The sequence below is a fragment of the Sus scrofa genome, chromosome 12, assembly GCF_054392235.1.
Source record: "Sus scrofa isolate SSC_HxYL_T2T_F1_AM1 chromosome 12, Sscrofa_HxYL_maternal_Yorkshire_Landrace_v2.0, whole genome shotgun sequence".
Classification (NCBI taxonomy): Eukaryota; Metazoa; Chordata; class Mammalia; order Artiodactyla; family Suidae; genus Sus; species Sus scrofa.
In genome coordinates this window covers 49,694,972-49,719,853 of record NC_139394.1, presented here as the reverse complement: position 1 = coordinate 49,719,853, position 24,882 = coordinate 49,694,972, and the positions used below count along the sequence as shown (strand labels likewise).

At 52.6% G+C, this 24,882-nt stretch overlaps 1 protein-coding gene and 1 long non-coding RNA gene across 51 annotated transcripts in view; one reads left to right on the top strand and one right to left on the bottom strand.

The window, feature by feature from the left end:
- Nucleotides 1-24,882, top strand: part of MYO18A (myosin XVIIIA) — a 97,277-nt gene that overhangs the window by 14,767 nt on the left and 57,628 nt on the right. For 7 of the 50 annotated variants that reach the window (XR_014821475.1, XM_084985341.1, XM_084985323.1 and 4 more), the window contains exon 1: nucleotides 18,366-18,444. The exons of 41 other annotated variants lie outside the window; for them this stretch is intronic. Coding sequence is in view for 8 of the 9 variants with exons in the window: in XM_084985341.1 (XP_084841467.1) it covers nucleotides 18,439-18,444 (6 nt within the window). In the remaining variant the exon portion in view is untranslated. Of the gene's footprint in view, nucleotides 1-18,365; nucleotides 18,445-24,600; nucleotides 24,728-24,882 lie in introns of those variants that run through there. 2 more of the 50 variants (XM_084985312.1, XM_084985302.1) reach the window with 1 other exon arrangement.
- Nucleotides 13,673-18,314, bottom strand: LOC146398282 (uncharacterized). Its single transcript, XR_014821656.1, has 2 exons — nucleotides 18,248-18,314; nucleotides 13,673-13,907 (listed from the first exon to the last, which is right to left on the bottom strand). It is a non-coding gene; the product is annotated as an uncharacterized LOC146398282 (long non-coding RNA).

Sequence of the window (24,882 nt, the reverse complement as noted above, 5' to 3'; positions counted from 1 at the left end):
ATAGTAGATTTTGTGTTTCTGGTATACGGCAAAATGTGTGTCTCTGTGTTCTTTTTGACTCTTTTCCACGATAGTTCGTTACAAGATATTACATATAGTTCCCTGTGTGATCCTGTAGGACCTAGTGGTTTGTCTGTTTTATATATAGCAGTTTGGATCTGCTAAAGCCAAACTCTGAATTTATCCTTCCCCACCCATTTCCCCTTTGGTAACCATAAGTTTGTTTTCTATGTCTGTGAGTCTGTTTCTGTTTTGTAAACAAGTTCATTTGTATCATTTTTTTTTAGAGTCCACTTAGAAGTGATATCATATGATGTTTGTCTTTGTCTGACTTCACTTAATATGATAATCTCTAGGAGTTCCTGTCGTGGCGCAGTGGTTAATGAATCCGACTAGGAACCATGAGGTTGCGGGTTCGATCACTGGCCTTGCTCAGTGGGTTAAGGATCTGGCGTGGCCGTGAGCTGTGTTGTGGATCGCAGACGTGGCTTAGATCCTGTGTTGCTGTGGCTGTGGTATAGGCCGGTGGCTACAGCTCCAATTAGACGCCTAGCCTGGGAACCTCCATACGCCACAGCAGTGGCCCGAGAAATGGCAAAAAAAGACAAAAAAAAAAAAAAAAAAGATAATCTCTAGTTGTATTCATGTTGCTGCAAATGGCTTTATTTCATCCTTTTTGTGGCTAATGTTCCATATATTACATATATGTACCACATCTTCTTTATCTATTCGCCTGTTGATGGACATTTAGGTTGCTTCCGTGTCTTGGCCCTGTCCGTCGTGTTGCTGTGATCATTGGGGTGCAGTGTAGTCTTGTTGGTGTCAGGGAAGGAAGAGAGGAGGAGTCAAGTGTGACTGCGAGGCTTAAGGGAAGATGCTAAGTTCTTTCCTTGGCTCCTTAGGGAAAATGTTTTAGGGACATCTGTTTTTGGATCAGTTACTCTTAAGTTTTCTAAAGGCAGAGTTACTAGAGCTGGTGAGACTAGGGGAGGTATTAGTAAAGATGAGAATCTTAAAACTCCAGTTGGGTCAAAATTCCTTCCTCCAGTTCCATGGGTCTGAGTGGGGAAGATGATGCCCATTAAGAAGCGGTGGAAGCAGAGTGTCTGCTGTGGCCCAGTGGGTTAAGAATCCTATTGCAGCGGCTCTGGTCGCTGCGGAGGCATAGGTCGAATCCCTGGCCCAGTACAGTGGGTTAAAGGATCCAGTGTTGGTGCAGCTGTGGCGTAGTTCGCAGCTGCAGCTTGGATTCAGTCCCTGGCTTGGGAACTTCCATATATCATGGGTGCGGCCATTAAAAAATAAGAAGTGGAAGCCTGGTGGGAACGAGGACCTGGCAGAGGAGAGAGCTGGTCCCTTCTGTTTGTATCCTCAGTGGGCCCTTCACGTGGGACAGATGTGTTGTCTGGGAATGTAGGATGCTTCTGTGGAGCTCGCACAAGCCCACCTGGCTGATGTGGTTGTCCCCCTGCCACCAAGAGCCAGAGGAGCCAGCCCTACCTAGAAAGCACTGTTTCCCTGAGCTTTTGAGGATGTGGTGGAGGGGGAGAGATGGGGGTTTAAAGGAAGGCCTATCACTCCCTCCCAGTCAAGCCTAGCTTCCTGAGCCCTCTGGAGCTGTCAGACATGTGCCCGAGACCTTGTGGTTTGAACTCAAAGGCTTCAGGGCTGTAGGGTTCCTCACGGGGTTGTCCTAGGCATCCAAGCCACCTCCACACTCCAGAGAATCTGCAAGAGAGCATGTTACAGTGTAAAGAGCGTGCACTTTGGAGCCAGAAAGACCTGTGTTTGAGTTTTACTGAAGTTACCCAGCTTTTCTGAGCCTCAGTTTGCTCATTCCCTTAAACATTTAATGACATCTGCTTAAGGACCCGTACTGTACTGGGCACAGTGAGATTAAATAAATATAATCTTTCCTTGGGGAAGCATAGACCTGAGTAAAGAAATGCCACTCCGCACCCATATCTGTTATCACAGCTGTGCAGTGGGATGGGAAGGAGGAAGTGCCAGCTCTGCCCAAGGGGAAGGGGTGGCAATCAGGAGAGGCCCCCGAGGGACAGTGCCCCTTGAGCTCTATAAACGCTATTCTGTCCTCCCAGAGTTTGATAAGGCTAAATCTCGGGAGCATGCACATCCATCTAACTGCGGTTTTCTCTGAGGAGAATGAGATTGAAGCTAAGAGGAGACTTGTTTTTCATTCTGTGCACCACACTTAGCGGATCTTTGTCTAAGATAAGTGGGTCTGTGTACTGGATGACGACATTTATGCGGACTTTGGCAGGTAGTAAATGCTTAGGAACGTGAGTATCTTCCTTCTGCCCCGTCTCTCTCAGGGTAATTTTGCAGCCTTCTTAGTCTATCCTCGTGCCCTCTCATTCTTGCTCCTGTCAGGTTTTCTTTCCAGTGGAACTCCTAACGCTCTTGTCCACACTCACTGTAGCTCTGTCTTGACAGACAGTCAGCTGGAGGGAGCGATGGGATGCTGGGTGTTCTCTTGTTCTTTCCAGCTTTTTGGAGTCTGGCTTCTCAGCTCTGCAGGCATGATCATCCATGGCCTCACAGGAGACTGGCCAGTCCAGGGAGGAGGCAGGGGCCTCCTTGCTGTACCGGAAACCCTAGACCCCCGGGCGGAAACGATATGAGTCTCATCACCCTTCTCTCCAGGACCCCTGGGTGCTGTCAGGAGTGGGGCCTGCCAGATTCCAAGGGAAGACTTTGAGTCAAAATTGTGCTGCTTCTGGGTCTGTCAGGCCAGTTCCCGGGCAGTTGGCTTTCCCAGGGCCTTCAGGTGGTGGTGGAGCAGCTGGGTGCTGCCTGAACTCAGCGTTTCTAGAATGCTTCTCTTCCTGATGTTATTCCAGGCAATTTTTACTTCATTTTGTGCCAAAGCTTCTGGCATCTCTGGCACCAGAGTCTCACCAAGTGAGAGCCCTGATTTGGGAACCCAAACCATGTCATTTTGGTGATGAGAAGTGAGTGGGCCAGTCAGGAGTGTGAGAACGGGTGGGTGAGAGGTCTTTGGGAACATTTTGGGGGGTTATCGATCCTGGATTAGTGGGGTACATGGGACCAGCAGGAAAGAGTGGGGGACTAGGTTACTTTTTTTCTGCTAGGTCTCCTTTCTGTCTTCAGAGGACCATTCTGCTTTTTCCTCAATGAGATGCTAGACGAACTACAGCCCCAGAGTGCCCTGGCCAGCCATCCCGTGGGTGGTGGGCACGGTGCCCAGGCCACATTGGACCGGGTGTGGGTGCATGTCATGGTCGTTGGTTGTTTTTGCAGGCATGCCTTGCAGCCCTGGTGTGTGGGCAGGGCCTCAACTGAGGTGGGCCCTGGCCAGAACCCCTCCAGCCCACCCTGATACCCCTGGCCACCTTGTCCTCTTCTTCTTTCTAATACCTCTTATTTACATTGAAATGGTTCTGGAAGACACCAGACATGCAAACACCCGGACTTGGACTCGGGGTGAGTGAGGAGTGGGGTGAAGGGGGGTGTGTGGTGGGTGGGAACACAAGTATTTTAAAAATGCTGCAAATCTCTACAGCATTTTCCAGAAACCACAAGCACGCGTGCTGCCTGCCAGCAGGGCTCCCGCCACCCCACTACGCTAAGCTGCTGAATCCTGCTCACTGGAGCCTGTTGGAGAGCAGCATCGTGGGGGTGGGGACCGGTGACCAGTTGGGGTGGGGGCACCCCCGCTGCCTGGGCAGGCTGCCTGGCGCCTCCTTTGTCAGTCCAGGCAGCCGGTATGGATGTACCCCAGGCATCCGCAGCACTGTGGGTGCCCACTGTGCCAGACAGGTACTGCCAAGGAGTGGAGCTTTCAACCCCCCCCCCGCCCCCCACCAGCCCTAGAGTTCTGCATGGTGTTTGGCAGCAGCTTCCGTTCTGTTAAATACAGGGGGTAGTGTCAGCTACGCTTATTTTTTCAGTTGTTGGCTCTAGTTTGGTTGGGAAACTATTTCCTTAGACCTGGGTCACCACTCTGGCGCCCTTAATCTCCGGCCATATGTTCCTCAGAATCAGGGCATGGCCTTCTGCCCCGGCCTGGCTCGGCCCCGCCGCTCTGCGCAGACTCGGGGGCTGGGAAGAGCTGAGGGTGTTTGTCTGCCGGGAAGGCGCCTGGTTCGGAGCGTAGCTTGGACCAGCCTCCAAGTGGTATCTCATTGATCTGGGAAAGCTTCAGCCAAACAGCAATGCCTTGAGGGAAGGGCATGAACATAGTGGCGAGGCCGAGAACAGTGGCCGGAGTCCACTCTGCTTTCCACAGACACTCTTCTAGATGCTTTACATGTATTAAAACATTCATTTCATTTTCTCAGCACCTTTGAAGTAGGTTGTATAGTCATTGTTTCACACGTGAGGAAATTGGATTACCAAGAGGTTCAGGTTAAGTAAGTTGCCTAAAGTTTCATGCCTCTCAAGTGACTGGGCAGGATTTGAACTTTTAGGCATCAGCTCCTTGCCCTTCCTCTGTGTGGGAGAGCTGTCTCTCCATGCTTACAGGGTAGGGAGGCAGTGTTGGCGATCCTTATACACCCACTGTCCCGCCCAGGCCTCGGCCTTCTGATTCCTGCTGCCCTGTCACTAGACGCCGCCTCTCCGGAAGGAAGGGGGAAGCCAGGAGTGACTGGCTACTCGTGGAGGGCATATGCTGCAGAGGGCATGACAGCTGCTCTCTGTCTCTCCCGAGGATGAGCCAGAGGAAGTGAGCCCCGGCGGCAGCAGGCGGAATTCGGTCTTGTGAGAGCAGGGCGAGGTCAGACAAGGTGGCTGAGGGAAGCCTTTAGGAGGAGAAGTGGCATCTGTTTGGCCGAGTTTGGGTGTGGTCCCCCGGGTTGGGGGGGGGTGTCTTTTGTACTTTACGCATCTCCCCTGAGAGGTCCTGGAGGCCAGGCACGTTGCCCCCTCACCTTTTTAGCTCTTGCTGACATGCTGGTACTAACCTCTGTAGCACTTGGGGTCGCAGGATCCTTGGAATGTCACCTCTGACCAAGAGCAGGTCCTGTTCTGTTGCACTGGGGCTGAACACATGGTCGCCGAGTGTGCACCGTGGGACAAAGGTGAGGAGCCCAGCCTGTCAGACGGCCTCACAGGTGGTGGCTGCCATAGAGTCCCTGCTGTTCCTTTTGCCTTTAAAGCTTTTCCTCTTCCACCCTCCTGTCCTCATACACCCTGGCCTGGTTTTGCATATCGTTTCCTGGGGGAAGCCGTCCCTGGTCCTCTTAGGCCGTGTCATGTCTACACCTCATCCTTTTCTTTCATAGCTTTTATCAAGATTTTGAGGGAGTCATGGCTTAATGGTTAACGAATCCGACTAGGAACCATGAAGTTGCGGGTTCGATCCCTGGCCTTGCTCAGTGGGTTAAGGATCTGGCGTTGCTGTGATCTGTGGTGTAGGTTGCAGACATGGCTCAGATCCTGCGTTGCTGTGGCTGTGGTGTAGGCTGGCGGCTACAGCTCCGATTGGACCCCTAGCCTGGGAACCTCCATATGCTGTGGGAGCAGACCTAGAAAAGACAAAAAAAAAAAAAAAAAAAAAAAGATTTTGAGTCAATCATCACCTTCTTTATTTCGGCCATGCTGGAGCACTTGAGAACAGTGGCTATCTGTCGAAGGAAAGAAGATGGTTCTCTAGGCAGGAACTGGTTTCCCATTCTCTCTGCCCGGGTTCTCGTATTTCGCTCAGTTTTGGTTCCCAGAACCCTCCCTGCTTCCTGTCCTTGGTGCTTGGTGACTCTGTTTCTTATGCACCTGGGCACTCACTCAGCATCTCTCCCAGGAGTGGAGGGGAGGTGGGCTCCAGGCAGCCTGGAGCAGGAGCCTGGGGAAGGGGCTCTGGGAGGAGGGAGCCCCAAGGAAGGCATCAGGCATGGGTAAGAAGCAGATTCAGGGTCATGTGGGGTCACAATGTCTGGCCCAGGGGACCTTGGAGGAATGTGCCCATCTTCCTGGCTGCAGGTCTCTGAGGAGGTGGAATGTGGCCTGGCAGGGCTCAGGGCGCCCTTGTCCCTCCTGCTTTCCCTGGGCTGCCTGTGTTCTGGAATGTCGGCAGGCTGGGAATTTTCACAGCAAAGATTTTTCCCAGTCAGAGCGACAGATTCCAGCTGGAGCCTGGGGATAGCTCCCGCCTGGGCAGGGGCTACCCGAGAGGTCAGGGCAGATGCTGGGGCAGCCCCAGCTGCTCTGCCCTTGGGGCCGAGCTCAGTTCCCATCCTCTCTGGGAGATGCCAGCATCTTGTGACCCCACTGGGCCCGGCCAGGGGGAACCTGGGCTTCTGGGGCTGCAGGGCTCAGGAGAGGCAGTGGGAGGCCTTGGGGACCAGAGACTGCACCTCAGTGAGGAGGAAGCATGGCTGGCTGTACCCCACCGGGCTTCACTTCCTCCAGCCGGTTCATGAGCCAGGAAGGGGAGCCGCCTTGGATTCCATCCCCAGGTGGGGCTGTGCCTGCCAGACCCAGGTTCTCTGGCTTATAGGGGCCACCCAACCTTGGCAGGAGGTAGCACTGCTGAGTTTGTCATCTGTATCTGTCCTCCACTCTGTGGGCCCCACAACACCTCTAGGGCCTGGTTCCTTCCCTCTCTTAGTGACCTTTCGAGCCCCGGTGCCCTCTGCCCTCTGATCTCAGTTCTGCTGCCTCCTCCCTCCCATTCCCCTTTCTGCAAGGAGCTGACTCACTTCCTCCCTCCCTCCCCAGCTTCTCTCACTGCCAGGCCCTGTGGCAGGCGAGTACCTGCAGGGAGAGAGAGTTCTCACAGGACACCTCCTGGGCTCTCTTCTCAGGCAGCAGGACTGCGAGGCTGCCCCTGCCTCTGGGCAGAAGAGGGCTGGAGGAGGGGTGTGGTGGGGAGGGGCCTGGCTCTGGGCTGTAGGCGGGACCGGGGGGCTTGGCCCCCACGCTTTGGCACCATCAGGGTGGGATGTAGGAAGGTCTTGAGGAGCACCTGCTCCATGTCATCCTGAGGGCTTGATCCTGTGGAGGAGGAAGGCTGAAGACGTCCCCTCAAGATGTGATGGAGGAGCCTGTGCTTTCTCTAGAAGACATCTGCAAAAAGATAGCTCTCAGCCCAGAGTGGCGTGGGCCAGCAGCCAAGCTGTGACAGCGCTGTCAGGCAGCATGAGACAGTCATGACTCTGTGACACCCGGTTTCATGCCCAGACCCATCGCATCAAGGAGAAAGTGTCCGGAGGGTTTCGTGGAGCCCTCCCGGGATGCAGGGAGGAGAGGGGTCTGATACAATGTCCTTGTTCGTTCTGCCCGCATCCGCCCCCCCCCACCCCACCATCTGCAGACTTGTTTGGTTGTGGGGCCAAGTGCAGAAGCACCGGCTCAGAGTAGAGGAAGTTTCTTCCCCGGGTGGGCTGGCATCTTCTCTCTCGCCCTCCCTGGAGCCATTCAGGCTATGGGAGCCTGTGTGCCTTGCACCGCAGGCACGAGGGACTCAGCCTTGTATCCTCCTCCGTGGGCTGGGTTACCTGAAGGACCCAGGCACAGGGTGAGGTCGAGTCCCCACTGACTTGGCCGTGCGACAAGATCAATAGAGGCCGGAGAGAAACTGGGCGCGCTGCCTGGGAAGCCTGGGGGGACTGCTGTGGGCCGTCTTCCTGGAATCAAGTGGCCAGCCAACATCCTTATTCCCCTTAGCACTTGGCTTTGCCTGGCAGAGCCCACATTTCTCAGGCAGCCTGCAGTGATCCTGTTTCTGGTGTTGGGATTTCTGGACAATGACACAGTTTCTTGTCTAGCCGAGGTTGAGGGCGGCAGGCAGGAACGAGGCCTAGGCTTGGAGAAGGTGAGGGTACCAGCCCAAACACCTTGCTTGGTAAGAATGCCCTCGCCCTTCCTGGTGGGAGGGGACCCTCCCCGCCCAGGCGCTTGGATGCCTGTCTCATTCCTCTCCCAGGTTCCTTTATTGTTTCCTGCCTCCACCCATCATTTCTTGGCCCTGACCTGGGGAGCAGAACCAGCTTCTGGGACGGGACACCCAGCTTGGAAATGTCACAAGAGGCACGTGCCCCCCACCCCCCCAGAGCAGAATTTAGTCTGGGTTGTCTATCTCACCCAGAACCTTCTAAAACATTTCTGCTGTCAGCGTCCAGTCCCTCTAACAGCCTCTGCACCTTCTCTGTGCAGGGGAAGGCTGGCCTCAAACCAGACAACTTGGTTTCTGGGACAGATGAAGGCACAGTTTTCCTGTTTTTATCAGGGCCTTGGGGTCCCCACCCAGCCCCTGTGTCTTCCTTCCACCACTGGTTTTAGAGGCTGTCTCCATGCCTCTGAAAGGGGAGCCCCTACTGTAAAGGGTTCCCTACCCTCCCTCCCTACCCATTTTCTTCAAAATCCCCGAACGAAAGCTCTTATTCTTGCTGTAGAAACAGATGCTTGGCATATATGAAGTTGGGTGGGAGGGCTGGTTTTGACTGTAGGAACTACTTTCGGCTCATTTTAGGGAGGAGAAAGAAGAGGAAGGCAGCATAGGCAGAAGGGCCTGAAAATTGGAAGTTGCATACAATTGTGTATGTGTTGGTATGAACTGGGCACGGCATGGACTCTGGAGCTGGGCTCCCTGGGTTCGAATCCTGGCTCTGATGCCTTACTAGCTGGATGACCATGGGCAAATTAGTTTCTCTATGGCTCATTTTCCTCATCTGTAAAATAAGAATAATAGTACTTGGAGTTCCCGTTGTGGCTCAGTTGTTCATGAACCCAACTAGTAACCATGAGGATGTGGGTTCAGTCCCTGGCCTCAGTCAGTGGGTTAAGGATCCGGCATTGCCATGAGCTCTGGTGTAGGTCGCAGACGCGGCTTGGATCCCGAGTTGCTGTGGCTGTGGTGTAGCTCCAATTCAGCCCCTAACCTGGGAACCTCCATATGCTGTGGGTCCGGCCCTAAAGAGACAAAAGACAAAAAAAAAAAAAAAAGAATAATAGTACCTTGTAAGGCTGTTTTGAAGGTTAATGAATCAATACACATAAGTCATTAGAATAGCGTTACTGTCCACTTCATGAATCTGTCTCTACTGGCTGAGAAGTGCATGCTGCTGGGGAGCGTGATGGCCATCTGCCCACGGGGATGCCGCAGGCTGTTAACCCCTCGGCTCCGCTCAGGACCAGCTAGGGTGGGGGGTTACTCTTCTCCTCAGGATGGTGCTTTAGCCCAAAGGGCCTTCCAGGTGGAGGTAGGGAAATAAGGCCTGGCTTGGTCCCCAAGCTTACCCAGGGCCACATGGTAGCCTCAGAGTGAGAGGCTTTGCCCTGAGCATCCAGTCTAACCTGTAGTTTGACGCCAGACTGTGCTACCTCAAAACTGTTCTGCTTTTCCGTGACTCCCTCTAGTCAAATCCTTGGCTGATACCAGTACCCTTCAAAGACCAGGCTGCTTTCTTTTTGTTTTCCAGTTGAACAAACAAACTCTACTTTTTCTGTGGTCTCTTTACAACTTATTGTGCTTCTTCACACTTGTCTTGCCTCTGGCAGCCCATCTGGATTAGGCTCGGCAGGAGTTGAGGATGGAATTAAGGCACAGAACAGAGAGGCCGCCCTGGCCCGCCAGTTCCGGGTCTGTTCTCTGCTCCTCCATCACCCGTAAGAGCTTGCCCAGACACTCCCACCTCGGATCGTCTAGCTACTGTAGCAAAACCTTTCAAATTAAGTGCCCGGGATAGAATATAATAGCGGTTGGATCCATGCCCCGTTCCCTTGCTCCCCTGGCAGGGGTGGGGTGGGGCCGGGGGCTTGAGCCTCTAGCGTGCTGAGCGTGCCCAAAATCCTCTCTCCGCTGTGTCCTCGTCCCCCTCTTCTTCATTTGGTTCATCCAGCTGGCTTTGCAGGGAGGTGTCCAGTTATGGTCCCCACTACCCCCTGGCAGAACTCCTGGCAGTCTGCTCAGCACAAGACGTCCATTGCCTTATTTGCCCTTGCAAGTTCAGGGGTCTGCTGGCACTTCTCTTCCTGGGAGCACTAACAGCAGATGAGTCCTGCAGCGGGTGGTGTGGGGAAGCCCTCAGGCCACTACATTCCAGATGTCTTACCCATGCATGGTGCAGAGACTTTGCAGAAACAAGGAGCGATTGTGTGGCACTGAGGGGCTTTCTCCCAGGCCTGGGATGCCTTGGGGTGGAGACTGGCTCCCATTCAGCCTTGCCATTTCAGCCCCTCTGCATCTGGTTTCTGCTCCCAGGCTGTGGGTTAAATGGTGGCTACAGGTCCCTCCCCCACATCTTTCTGAGGCACAGTGAGTCAAGGAAAGGCATGTGGGGACAGGAGCCTAAGCAGACTCTGGGACAAGGTGGGAAAGAATAGCAGGTGGTTTGGGACAACACCTGAAGGAGCCTTTGGCAAGGATGACAAGGACAAGTTAAAAGGGGGATCCTCTGGACCAGACTGTCCAATAGAAAGTTCTGCAAAGAGATAAATGTTCTAAGTGCTCTCCCACTTAGTAGCCATTAGCCACACGTGGCTATTGAGCACTTGAAATGTGGCCAGTGACTGATGAACTGAATTTAACATTTTATTTGCTTTTAATTTAATCAGAGGTATTCCTTGTGTCAATTTAAATAGCTACACTTAAGTGGCTACCGTATTAACAGTGCAGCTCTCCACAGCTCATTCAGAAAGAAACAGTGGAGTACTCTGGAAGCTTGTCACCTCTTGCAGTCTCCCCCCCTCCCGCCCGCCGCCACCCCCCCCCCCCCGAGCCTGGGGGAGGGTGGTGTTTTCCTGTCCTCTCCGGAAGGAGGCTTGTCCTCTTGGGCAATTTCTACACTTCACCAACTCTGGAATCCTGATGCCCCAGGGCCAACAGGTCCCTGGCTGTGTGCCACCCTGACCGGGGCATTGGTTCCCCACCTCGCCAAGCATGTTTTCTGCCCAGCCTTGTAATGCTCAGGTGCTCACATGCCCCAGTGGATTTGGCCAGGGCTGTTCATGAGGAGGTGGTGGGTTGGTAGGAAAAGTAGTTTTTGCTCCTTCCTTTCTGCTTCTATGAGGATTGGATCTGTGCTTTATTTTGGCTTCAAAGGGGTTCTAGAAACAGGCCCAGTCGGGGCCTCCAGAGGCGAACACACAGATCCTTAAATTTTTTTGAATGTCCAGTGTTTGGGGGACACTGAGGGTTGTCTAAAGGAGCTTCTCTGACCTTAGGAATAAATAGCACAGGCCTCCAACTCACACCCCAGGAGACAAAACTGATATTTTTATTTAAATTGGTGTGGCTGACCCTTAAACTGGGTTTCCTTTTTTTCTCCTATGGAAGTAGAGAGGAGTTGTCATTTATGTGAAAAAGAGAACAATTCTTCTTTATGCCTATTCTCTCCGGTCTGCCCGAGGGGGTGGGGCTGGGAAGATCATGTGTGGTGCATTTATAGATTCAGAAGCCCCCAGTCTCGGTGGGATTTGGGGCAGGAGTGTGGAGGATGTTGGGAAACCATCCTCAGGGTTGGCCCTTGGCTTTGGGCCTTGTGGGAGCTTGGCAAGTAGAGGCAGTTTGGAAATCCCCAGGGGCCCTGAGGAAATCCCCAGCAGCTGAGAGTCCTCATGGAGCAGCAGGCCCACTCGCACCACCAGTCAGGTGGTCCCTGCAGGCAGCCGGGACCTGACTCCCAAGGGATGGATTCCTGGTCTTATTAGAGGACAAGCCTGGACTTCCCTGCCTAGGCTCTGTGCCCATGAGGTGGTATGGTGTCAACAGGCTCTGAGCAAACCTTCAGGTGTGCGAGGCAGGGGCTGGGAGAGTGCTAAGCCTCAGCGACCACCGCTGGGGCAGTGATGATAGGGGCTGGCTACCCGAAGCCCACTGACCCTCCTGGATTGTTTGTCCCAGATCTCTCCCCACTACACAGGCTCAAAACATCCCTGGATTCTTCTGTTTATTCATGAAGTCATTCATCCATTGTATTCCATTTATAAGCATGTGTTGAGTGACTACTATATAGAGGGGCGTTTAGGGCCGTGGGGATGGAGCAGTGATGAAAGCCAAGTCTGTCTGTGCCGACGTCATCCTTGCTTCTTCTTGACTTATCCCTCCAGGGTAACGGGCGAGGCCATCTTGCCGCTTCAGCCCCCTTGTCTCCAGCTCCCAGGGGACGCCTCTCGGGGGCGGGGCCGGGATGGCGACCCCAAAGAGGTTATATTTCGCCACTTGGGCACCGGCGGGTCCTTAAGAAGGGGGCGGCTGCCCTCTGCTGGGCTCCAGCGGCTCTACAGGGCGGGTGTATCCCAGGGCTCCGGGCGCATGCGCCGGTTTGGCCCCGCCCCAGCCCTGCCCCTGCGCTGGTGGTGGGCGGGACCAGGAAGTGTAGGCCCACCCCGGAGGAGGCGGGCGGGGGCTGACTCGGGGTGGGGGGGGCGGCGCGGGGGCTGACTCGGGGCGGGGGCGGGGGCTGACTCGGGGGGGGGCGGGGGCTGACTCGGGGGGGGCGGGGGCTGCCCCGCGGGGGGGTTGCGGGGGCCGGGGCCCAAAGCGACTCGCCGTCTGCACAGGATTGTCTGGACCCAGCCTTGGGCATAAACCTTTGGTCTCGGCAGGTTTTGCTCTCAGTCCTCCTTCCCCTGTGGTCATCCCTAGGCTTCTTTAAGGGAGTCTGTCCCCTTCCATTTTGGGATCCACTGGTTATTGGTACTCAGTAAAATGTCAAAAATTTTTGGTCTTTCGGAGGGTACCAGTCACTGTCCACTAACACTCCTACGCTGTTATTTCATAGGAGAGAAGACAAAGGCGGTGGGGAGAAAGATAATCCTTCCCAACAGAGGGCAGGCACTGGTGCTGAGAAACCTTTAAGTGGCCATCCCAGAGAATGCATGTGTCTGGTGTTGGGGGGAATCCCCTACCGCAGGACGCATAAGTGCTTAGGCCCTCCCCAGCCTGAGAGCTGAGTGCTTTAAGCAGGACTCCCCCCAGCTACCCTGAATAAGGAGTTCTCTTCGTGACATTTTATAGATTGCAAATTAATAATAAAACAAGCACTATACAATCAGTTTCCATTTAAGGAGTTAGTGCTTACAGACTTTTTGTTTGTTTGTTTTGTTTTGATTTAAAAGGGAACTAGAAAAGCAAATGGAGTCAGAGGAGTATTCTTTAGTTAAAATGTAAAATTAGAACCTCATTCTCATTGTTTTACCAACCATCTACCTCTAAACCAGCCTCAAGAAGCTCACAGTCTAGTGGTAAGAGGATGAAACAAACACACAAAACCCCAAAACAGGCATTGTGCTTCCCCACAGTGTTCACCTTGAGGTATTACAGGCCATCCCTAGTTGCCTAGTAACTCCAAGCCTCCTGCCTAGCCTGCCCCTAGCTCTGCTTAGCTGCTTTGCCTGCCTACTGCCAGAAACAGAGCCAAGGAGCTTTCACTCACCCAGCGCTACGGATGTGGGAGAGCAAAGTAGTTCAAGTTGCTACTCTATCTGGATATTCCTTTGTTCCCCGCTCTCTTCTATCTGGCTAATTGCACATGTACCTTTCGGATCAGTAGTTAAGTCTTATTGATATTTATTGAGCACCTACTGGGTGCCTGGTGCTGGGGAGTGGGATGTATCTAAAAGAAGTAGGAAATGGTCCCTGTTCTCCAGGGAGAGAAGGCTTAAATATATGATACAGATAGATTACCATGAAAACATCAATTTAGTCATGGCATATATGCATTAAGCGTCAATAAATTCAACTACAGCCCCCACTTCCGGCACCTCTAATCTGAGAGTAGAGGCTTCCTATGAAGCCAAAATGGTGGAACGTGAAGCAGCAGTTACCTTAGGGCACATTTTGCTAATGGATGCATGAAGTAAATCACGATAAGTGCAGCTACAGATTCAGTTCAAGTTATGGTGACTAGGCTGAGATGCTGAGTGTAGTTCCTGGCGAAAGAGCTTGGCAGGGCTGCTCACAGTGTGTGCTGCCTCTGTAATGCCTGCAGCAAAACAAACAACACAATTTCTGCTTTTAGCATGTTTTCATAAAAGTGAAAATCTTGTTCAGATTTTTTTTTTCTTTTTGGAAACAGATACTAATGTAGGTCTTTTGTAAAAGCCAAGTGGCATAAAGCAAACTTTCAAAAAGTGGAAGATACCTGTATGTGGTCGTGTAAGAAAGTGCATTACTATAGTCTGAAATTATAAACACTGTATTTTGTATATTTTCATTCTCTGCTCTTCAGTGACTATACATTTGGCTTTCAGATATATAGAATCGTGTATATAAAACCATGTGTACTGTACTTTGTGAGGAATTTAGGGGATTTTTAAGAGTAATTTTGGCTTTATTCTATTTTTGTCTTACATGTTGACTTTGGAATCTAACCCTGTGGGGTGTGACCCCACCGTGTCTAATGGAACACCGTGTTGAGTGTACTCAAGAACCACCATGCCTATGTGATATAGACAGTGAACGCTGTGGTTTTTAATAATTTAATCACTGCCTGCAATTCTCCAGGCCTAATGCTAGGTGCTTTACATGTACTGTTTGTTGGTTTTGTTTTTTTAAATTCTCACACAACAGCCCCATAAGGTAGGTATACTTATTATAAGGCAAAAAAAATGGAAAGTCTAAGAAGTCAAATAACTTTTCCTTAGGTCAGACTGCAAGACAGAGACTGAGCTGGGGTTCAGATTTTGTTACTCTGTTAGCACATAGGTCTTAGGTTTCGGGAAAGGCTTCATGAAGGATGTGGGACTTGAGACGGACTTTGAGAAACAGGGAGGCTGGAGAAGGCAGAGAGGCTGGTGGAGAGGCTTTCATAAGTTAAGGCTCTGGTGGGGATGAGGGCAGGGAGCCATGGGGAGGGGAGAGCCGGGTGTGCTGGGGAGAGGGCTGGGTGCGGTGCTGAGGAGGGCCGGTCGTGACTGTCCTTGGAGGCAGGCTGAGGCCCCTGGGGGTGGCCTGGCTGGCTGTGGGGGTAACCGCACGGCCCCCCAGAGCCATAGGGCAGGCTTATGGACCAGGCCCTGAGTCAGCACAGAGCTTTGAGCAGCAGAGGGACTAACTGTGGTGACGTGTGAAGCTGAGAGTGTTGCCAGGGCCCCAGCTTTCTCCCCGGAGTGAAGAGGTTGCGCTTTTCACTAAAGGAAGTGAAATTGCTCTGAGATGGTCTCCGTCAGTAACAGCAAGCATCTCAGAGACGGAATAGTCAGTAGAAGAGTGGGTGGATGGGCATGTGATTGCTTATAAGTCAGAACGAGACTGTGCCGATAAAGTGACACTCAGTCACACATAAGTCATCTTCCAGGGCCCTGCTGAATGGCAGGTGGGCCCAGAAGGCCTTCAGGCAGCCTAGTGCCTAGTAGAGGACACCAAGTCTGTGTGGGAAAACCCAGGCCCTTCACTCACAAGAGAGCTGGCGTGTTCCCTGACATCCCACGTGTTCTGCTCTGGACTCTGGACTCTCAGGCTTGGTTATCTGGTTTTCCAGCCTTTGGCAGAAACGGCATATTAGAAGGAGGTGAGACTGCTGGAGACAGGCATGGTGACAGGCACAGTGACAGCTGATGGCCTGACACAGGGCTAGAGAACAAAGGAACTGAAAAGCAGATATAGGGACACAAAGGGTGTGCGGCCCTCCTAACGTGGGGGTGGAGCAGGGCTTCAGGTTGCCTGTGGTGCCAAGGCAGGGCTGGTGCCTTTGAGGTGGTTTGGGGCATTGGTGGGGCAGAAGCCAGGCTGGAAGTCAGAAGTCATTGCCGTGGGCACAATGTGCCCTTCAGTCCTGGATGGAGAGGGAACAGCCGGGTTCAAGAGAAAAAGCTCAGGAGTTCCCGTCGTGGTGCAGTGGTTAACGAATCCGACTGGGAACCATGAGGTTGCGGGTTCGATCCCTACCCTTGCTCAGTGGGTTAACGATCCGGTGTTGCGGTGAGCTGTGGTGTAGGTTGCAGATGCGGCTCGGATCCTGCGTTGCTGTGGCTCTGGAGTAGGCTGGCAGCTACAGCTCCGATTGGACCCCTGGCCTGGGAACCTCCATATGCCTTGGGAGCAGCCCAAGAAATGGAAAAAAAAAAAAGGAAAAGCTCAGAGTGTAAGATATTTGAGTCTTTTGCTTAAGAAACGTAGCCTATAAAATGTTTGTTATTTTTATGATTGTACAGCATAATAGAATTTAGAAAACTATTTAAAATAGAAAATATTCTGTCCTTTACAAAGAGGGTAGGCTTTAGTTACTTGGAAATTTTGCTTCTAATGCCCCCCATCATCATAGACAGATAGTAATTGTTAATACTCATTGAAAATATATGGGCTGGATGTTGTTCTTAGAGCTTTGCGAGTACTAATTCTTTGAACCCCGACAATAACCCTGTGGGGTAGTGTTATTTTTTCCCATTTTACAAGTGAAGAAGTCAAGGCATAGAGTTAGTTAAGTTATGTAGTTTTCTGCAAGGAAGAGCTAAGATTGAACCAGGCAGTCTAGCTCCTGAGGTCTCATAACCTAATAACCTGACTACAGTACACTGTGAACAATTCTTTTAAAGCAGTGGTTCTCAGAATCACCTAGAGGGCTGGTAAAGACGCAGATGCTGGGTCCCACAGCCAGAACTTCTGATTCAGGTACATCTGGGGTGGGGCCCTGGAATTTATGTATGTTTCTCACAAGTTCCTAGGTGATGCTGCTGCTCTGAGGATCACATTTTGAGAACCAAAGCCCTTTCACTAACTGAGATCTTGTCAACCTCATATTGAGAGTCAGTGCAGCATAATCCTCATTTTACAGCTGGGGGAAATTTAAGCCACCTGCCCATGGTCACACAGCTAAATCATTCATTCCTTCATTCACTGCCTCACTGATTTAACAGATGGACACCTTTGCTCTAGGCCTTTTGTTGCCCTTTGAGTTGAGCAGCTCTCAGCTGGGGCTGTTGGTAAGAATCACCTGGGGAGCTTTTAAAAATCCCAGTGCCCAGGCCGCCTTCCCAGGCCAATTAAATCAGACCCTGGGGGGAAGAGGCGGGGTCCCGGCATCAGTATTTTTAAAGTCCCACTGAGGTTGGCACCATTGTGGAAAGAAAGCATTGGAGATGCAAAGACCTGTGACACAGCACGTGCCCCAGAAGGACCAGACAATCTCCCCAGGAAGAGACCACTCACAAGCAAGCAGAGGGCCAAGCCCAGCATCCTAATGGCCCTATGTGGTGGGTCTTGCACAGAGAGTGGGCAGGTGGGAGGCAGAGCTGGGCTTTGCACCTCTTGGGCAGTGCTTACCAGCCTCTCCACTGAGAAAGTAATACTGTTTGCAGGACCTACTGGGCTCACAGGACCGGCCAGGGTGACAGGACTGAGGTCTCCAGACTCCCTGGTTGGGCGGTGGTTAGGAGACAGCTCTGCTCTGGCTTCCTAGCACCTCCCCCCCGCCACGCTTTTCTTCCTGGAGAGGAAGAGTGAGGCAACCACCGCTTCCTTTTTTCTGCAGAGCTGACAGTTTCTGAGACAGCTTCGAAAGACCTGTCTTTTGGCTCCTTTCCACCTACTCGCAGCTTCCCTTTCAGCCTCCCAGGTGTCCCCGGCCCTGGTCTGGGCATCCTGTGGTGCTAACTGAAGAGCCAGGCCAGGGTCCGTCTGCATGAAGAGCACTGGCCTTGCCCTGGCAAGCCCTTGCTCATTGGCCAGACACCCACGGTTTCCTCCGTCTGCAGGGCCAAGGCCCCCCCAGCACGCCCCACCCACCCCACCCTCCTCTGTGCCTGCGCCGTCCCTGGCCGTGTTGGGGAGAGATTACACAGAGAGAGTGCAGACTCCTTGCGTGTCCCTGGTGTATTTATTCCAGCGAGGCAGCCTCAGTGGGCCTCAGACTGACCGTGTGGGTCTCTGGGCTTCACAGGACGGCTGTGTGGCCGCTGCTGGGGCACAGTGTGCAGTGGGCCCTGTGTGTTGTATTGGATGTGACGTTAGTGGTTGTCTTGGCCTCTGCTGCAGTAATTAGATGGCTGGGCTGAGCCTATGATTTGTGTGTTCTTGAGAACACTGTGCGGTGATCGAATGGTCATGTGTGCCGGGTGTGTGTGTGTGTGTGTACATGAATGCGCATGTGCTTGTCTTGATCCTGGCCTGTGGGGCCGGGGGGCTGCAGGTCTCAAATTCCTCTGCTATTTTTAGGGGCCATATCAGCTCAGCTGCTGGGAGCCCGGCTGTGTGTCAGTCGGAGTCTCACCCTCCCTTGTCCTTTGCCCCTCACCCTCCAGCACTGCCTGCCCCCCACCCGTGTCCTTACTCCAGAGCCGCCTCCTCTCCCACGCATGCTGTATCCCCCTCTGCCTCCCAGCATACCTGGTACCCGCAGTCCTCCAGGCCTCTGCTTCTCTCCGACTGGCTCTGGCCAGGGCTGGGCAGCTCTGGACGGGAGGGGCCGGGGGAGAGGGAGGGGAACAGGGGCGGGGCTGCTGCCAGTGCTATTTTGAGCTGCTAACGGAGCAGCATCAAGAGGAGACTCCTCGCTCTGGGCTGCTCCGGGCCAGGCCATGCGGGTGAGTGTCCTTCTGATCCCCTGCCCCGGAAATGTCCCAGGCGCCTCGTGCTGTTTCCTCGTTTAGGAAAGGAGGGGCCTTTTGGTTATTTCCCTAGACGTGGCTGAAGTCTGTGGGGGGTGGGGGGAGGCTGCCTTGGGGCTCCCCTCTGCGCCTTCTGGTAGGGAGCCGATAATCCATGGCCTGAAGCCTCTATCCGTCAGAGGCGAGGGGCAGGGTCTCCGGGGCCTGACTCATGACTTTGGAAGTTTGGGAGGGGGCACCGGCTTCTAAACCTCAGAGTCCTGGGACCGCATCAGCCCCCCACCTGCGGGGACACGCCTTCCCATACACCGTGAGTGCCTGAGGCCTGCCTCCTTGAAATGCTATTTTCTTCCAAAGCCTGGAACCCCGGTGTTTCCCAGGCCTTTGGAAGCCCTGCTTTGTGAGCCAGGAGAGCCCCCCACCCCCTCTTCCTTGAGGGGTGTAAGGGGGTGGCTGTTGAAGTTGTCAGGGATCCTCCTTTCACCGTCCCCGAGAGTGGACTCAGCATGATCGCCTCCATTTCTGTGGATGGGACACTCAGAAGGGGCACAGATGGCATCTCAGGGATGCCCTGACTGTCGTAGCCCTCTTTTTTAGCAGAGGTTACTTCAGAGGAGTAAGTTCCTTAAAAAAGCAAGTGAGGAGAGACATAGCCTCCTCCGGGTCCGTTCCGTTCCTCCCACGCCACCCTTCCCGGCCACAAGGGTAAGGTTTTCAGTTGTGTCAGCAGTTGGCAGTGTTTGGGCTGGCCTGGCGCGGAGGTGTATCAAAGCTCGAGATGTGCCCAGGAGCATTTGTATCTCCCTGTGCCCAAGGACTGCCCCGCCCCGCCACTAAACTGCCACCGGTGCCGATGTGTGTGGGTGGGCTGGGGGTGGGGCGGAGAGGCTCCTCGCCCTGAGAGTGGGTGCTTCCTGGTCGAGCTTACACCCACCTCCATCCCACCCTAGGCCTCCCGGCCCCAGCACCAGGTCACAGACTTGGGGCCACACGCGCTGATGGCCAGGCAGTTGGAAGAGGCCCTCTGGCAGGTCTGGCCGTTGGAGGAGGAAGCCCACACCTTCTGCAACTTCAGTGGCAGCAGGAGGCCATCCCCGTGCACCTGCTTCCTCCAGGCTGGCCTGGCCGGCAGTGGCCCTGCCGCTTGGCTGCTTTCTGTTCCGCTCTGGGCGGGGGAGGGCTCTCCCTGGAGGCTGGACCAAAGGGGCCAGGGTGTCTCTGCCAAGCCCTTCTCCCCTTTCTCCTCTGGCAGCCTGGCCTTTAAGGGAAGTCCCTGCAGAGCTGCCATTCCTCGCATCTCTGTATAGAGCTTATTCCGGCCGTGGATGGGTAGAGGGTTGGGTCGGGGCGGAGGGGTGGGCCACCTCTGGAAACTCCTGCTTTCTACCCAAACTGTTGCTCTGGCAGGTGATGTTGAGAAGGACAGTGGTGCAGGTGAACCAAGGGAGGTGGGGCAGGGCTTCCTGTCCCCTCCAGGAAGCCTCCGAAGTTCTTGCTGGAGGACAGACCTGGGTATGAGTCCTCATTTGCCACTTGCTGCTCTGGGAGCTTGTGCAGGTCATTTCTGAGCCTCCTTTTGCTCATCTGTAAAGTAGGAATCATACTGGTATCTACATCAGAGGGATGTTGTGAGGATTAAATGAGATGGGACATGTCGAGTGGTCAGCATGGTACCTGGCGCTTAGCACATGTGGGGTACAGGCTAACTGTTCTTTCTTTTATTTCCTCCCTGCCCCGTCATCCCTCCACCCCCCTTCCTCAGATGTCAGGTTAGGCCTGGCAGGGAGAGGGTCACCTGGGTGCTACCCCTGTGTTCAAGTGGGAAAGGAGAGGGGAGGATGCTGTGCCTCTTTCTTTTCCACAGGAGAAGCCCCGGGGTGTGTGTGTGTGTGTGTGTGTGTGTGTGTGTGTGTGTGTGTGTGAATTGATGGAGGGCTGTGGGATTTTCTCTTCCTCTAGGTGCTCCCTCTCAGGGTACCCTCCGCCCTTGGGGGCTCGCAGCAGGTGGGGCTCTGGTATGGACATGGGCTTGGTTGCAAGTGTCCAGGCCGAACATTCCAGGCCTGGGGGAATGATTCTTCTGGGGGCATTTGTGCCCCCGTTCCCTCCTGTGAGGGGCACGAGAAGGGTGGATGGTCCCTGCTGGTGATACAGAGGGTAAAACCCAGCCTGGTCCCGCCTCTGAGCGTTGGAGGCCTCCCGGGCTGAGTGTAGATGGGCCCTGAGCACATTTCTTAGATTTTTCCTCTTTGAGAGCAACTGCTTTTCGCTATTATCTCCTCTGATTTTCCTTGTTTATTGACTGTTTAGCCATCTTTATAATAGAAGTAAATAGTAAGTAGCAAATACATAACAGAATAAACACCAAGTGTCTCTATTGTGTCTCATTTGCACAATTTACAACATTATTGTGATCACTGTTTGCTTACTATTTAGGTTCTAGTTTTTTTTGATTGATGTTATTTTAGGAGGAGTTTGCCATATGGTTACGTGGTCCACACACTTGTTAGTTTAAATGGCAACATAACAGTGGATGGTACTGAAGTAGCAGAGTTTACCCAGCTCCTCTTTAACTCCAGGGAGTTAATTGTTTCCAACTGGGGGCTGTTGTAGAAAGTACATTTTTGATGGGTTTGTGGGGGTTTCTTCTTAAGTCTTTTTTTTTTTTTTTTTTGCTTTTTGCTTTTTGCTTTTTAGGGTCCCACCCGTGGCCTATGGAAGTTCCCAGGCTAGAAGTCGAATTGGAGCTACAGCTGCCTGTCTATATCACAAAAACTCAGGATCTGAGCCTTGTCTGTGACCTACACCACAGTGCAAAGCAACACCAGGTCCCCGGCCCACTGAAGGAGGCCAGGGATCCAACCCGAATCCTCATGGATTCTTGTCGGATCCATAAGGATTCTGCTGCACCACGAAAGGAACTCCCCAAGTCCTTTCTTTAAGTTAGTTAGCTCATTGCTTATACATTCCTGACGATGGGACGGCCAAGCCAGAGGATGATGCATTTTGTGGCTGCTGTTGGCTCCACAAAGAGCTACTAAGCAATTTTGGAGTGTCCTGCCCTCCCCTCATCCCCATGGCAATTGTGCTTATTGTTACTAAGTTTAAAGATGATACCTCCCTTGTTTTCCACGGATCCCTGGGAATCAGGATGGACCGTTTACAGCTGGCAGAAGAGACCAGTGGGGAATAAGAGGTTTACGCAGTGAACCACCACTGCAGGACTGTCAGGCAGCAAACACGTTGCAAGTCCCACAGAACGATGAGTAACACAGAGCCTGCCCTGGAGGAATCACAGGCTGGGGAGGGTTATAGACACACAAACAGCTCCCCAAGAGCCATCCTGGTTGTGAATCCCAGGGCTGCCACTTACCAGCTTGGGGGGTGTGGTTGCTGGGGGCTTAGCAAGGCACTCGCCTCTCGTTTTCCTTGGCTAGAAAGTGGGTTGTTTAGAAAGTGGGGATTAGATGATGAGACAGTGTGAAGCGCCTACCACTGTGTGTGGGTCCCAGTGAATATTTGATGAGGATTGGTTTCTCGTCCCTTCCCCAAAGAGAAGAGGCCAGAAGTGCCAGAGGGAGGAGGTGGTCAGCGCCTCAGAGAGTGGCGGGGTCATGGTCCATTTGCAAGTCCAGAGACTTGATTTGAGTACATTGAGTAAGAGTAAGCCCCACACTGTCCATCCATGCTTTGGTTGGGCCAGACCTCCTGAACCGACACCAACACAGATCTTAACCAGGGTGGGCTACTAAGGGTGACTCACCTCTCTGACCCTGCCTAACACGGCAGAAAAGGTGGCCTTCCGGGGAGCAGCAAGGCTGGCAGTCAGAGCCCCTTGGGTTCAAATCCTAGTCCATCACTTACCAACTTTGTGACCTAGCTTCTTTCTGAGTCTTTTTCCTCATTGGTAAAATGGGAAGAAGAATTCCCATGTCATGAGGCTGTTGTAAGGTTTATATTCAAAAATATACGTTAGGAGTTCCTGTCATGGCACAGCGGTAATGAACCTGACTGGTATCCGTGAGGACACCATGGATCCATGAAGTTTGATCCCTGGCCATGCTCAGTGAGTTAAAAGGATCTGGCGTTGCTGTGAGCTGTGGTATAGGTCACAGACATGGTTCAGATCTGCTGTTGTTGTGGCTCCAATTCAACCCCTAGTGTGGGAACTTCCATATGCCGTGGGTGTGGCCCTAAAAAAGACTACACATGTACATATATTTTTTGTAGGATTTTTATTTTTTTTTCTATTATCATTGATTTACAATGTTCTGTCAATTCCTGCTGTACAGCAAAGTGACTCAGTCACACACGCACACAGAAATGCATTCTTTTTCTTACATTACCTTCCATCATGTTCCATCGCAAGTGACTAGATATATAGTTCCCTGTGCTATACAGCAGGATCTCATTGCTTATCCACTCCAAAGGCAATAGTTTCTATCTATTCATGCCACACTCCCAGTCTTTCCCACTCCCTCCCCCTCCCCCTTGGCAACCACAAGTCTGTTGTTCATGTCCGTGAGTTTGTTTCTTTTCTGTAGAGAGGTGTGTTTGTGCTGTATATTAGATCCCACATATAAGTGATATCATATGATATTTGTCTTTCTCTTTCTGACTGACTTCATTTAGTATGAGAGTCTCTAGTTCCATCCATGTTGCTACAAATGGAATTATTTTGTTCTTTTTTATGGCTGATTCGTATTCCATTGTGTATATATACCATGTCTTCTTAATCCATGCATCTGTTGATGGACATTTAGGTTGTTTCCATGCCTTGGCTATTGTGAATAGTCTTGCAATGAACATAGGGGTGCATGTATCTTTTTCAGTGTAAGTTTTGTCTGGGTATGTGCCCAGGAGTGGGATTGCTGAGTCATATGGTAGTTCTGTGTATAGTTTTCTGAGGTACCTGCATACTGTTTTCCATAGTGGTTGTACTTACACATAAATGTTCTACAGGGCCTCTCATTGCACGTGTTCCAGATTAATGCTGTTTTCGGAAATGTCTGAACTCTCCAAAGAAGAAACAGGTCAGGGAAGAGAAACTTTGGCTCCCAAGGCCCCTTGCTTCTCAGGCCCATAGTTCTCCGCTCTGAGGTGATTGGAGTGGAGGCATCATCTCCTTCTTTGGGGCTGCCTTCCTTACCTGTTCCGTCCTGGACAAAGATAGGTTATTCTTGAATCCTAAGCAAATCTTAGTTAAGGAAGCGAGGAAAAAGATCCAGGCAATTCTGCACAGAAGCTCCAGGGAAAAACCTACGTTTGTGTCCAGAGCGATGCTCACGAGGAACAGCTGATGTGGGTGCACAGGCCCCGGCGTGACTGGCCTGGTGTCCTCATAGCCTGGGGCCCGGGGGCTCCCCCCTGGACACTCAGGGAAGCTGGGGCAGGACATCAAAGAACAAATGGATTTTACAAGCAAACACACTTGAAGTCTAGCATGTGAACTGGATAATAGGCTAGAAAAGGCAACAGAGCAAATTAAAAATAATTCAGTGAAAACAAAGCATTCTCTGTTTTTTTCTGCTGTGAATTCATGATAAATAATAATAATTACAAACCGGTTCTTAAAGTCCACTGACTTGAACAGATTCTTGAGATGGAAGCCTCTCCCTGGGCTGAGGCAGATTCTGCTCATTGAATTCCAAGAGGACCAGCCCTAGGCTCAAACCGCACCCCCACCCAGGCAGGGCCACTGTGCAGTTATCTGGGCCGCTTGCCCTTGGCAGGTGGTGGTGAGTTGCAGGTAAGAGGCAGTTACTGGAGTCCTAGAGCAGCTTCCTTAATCCCCTGCCAGGTGTCAGGCCCACCGCTTTGGTTCACTGAATTAAGGGTTTGAGTGCTTCTCCCCACACAGACCCCTCGGGTGCCAGACCTGGAAAGGACTTTAGCCCTTATCTGGAGTGGCCCATCCCCTGATGCTGCAGAGGAAGGCCCAAGAGGTGAAGGGACTTACTCATGAGCACACGGCTTCCAAGGGCGGGAAGGTCTCTGTTCTGTACCCACCTTGCCTTCTCTTTCCCGCAGTATTTTATTCCTTACTCCTTCTCTGACCTTTTGAGCTCTGTCATCCCTCCCCTCCACTCCATCCCACCTCTCCCCCGTTGCCTACAGTGTTTGTCCCGGCAGGTCGTGGCCTTTAGGACGACTCCGAGTCCCTGAGAGACCCGCCCCCCATTCCTTCTCTGATCCAGGGTGTTGGCTACTTTCGGCATCATGGCCTTTTCATCGAAGTTCGCCTTCTGGGAGCAAAAGGAAAGTTGTATTTCAGAATTTTTATGCCCTTCCTATGTGCTTGGCATGGTGTGTGCAGGCAGGAGACGGGCTTGTGTGCACACGAGCTTTGGAAGGCAGCGGCGGGTTGGGCATGTGTGCGTTTGGGGGCTGGGGAGAGTGGCCGGGGTCCCTGAA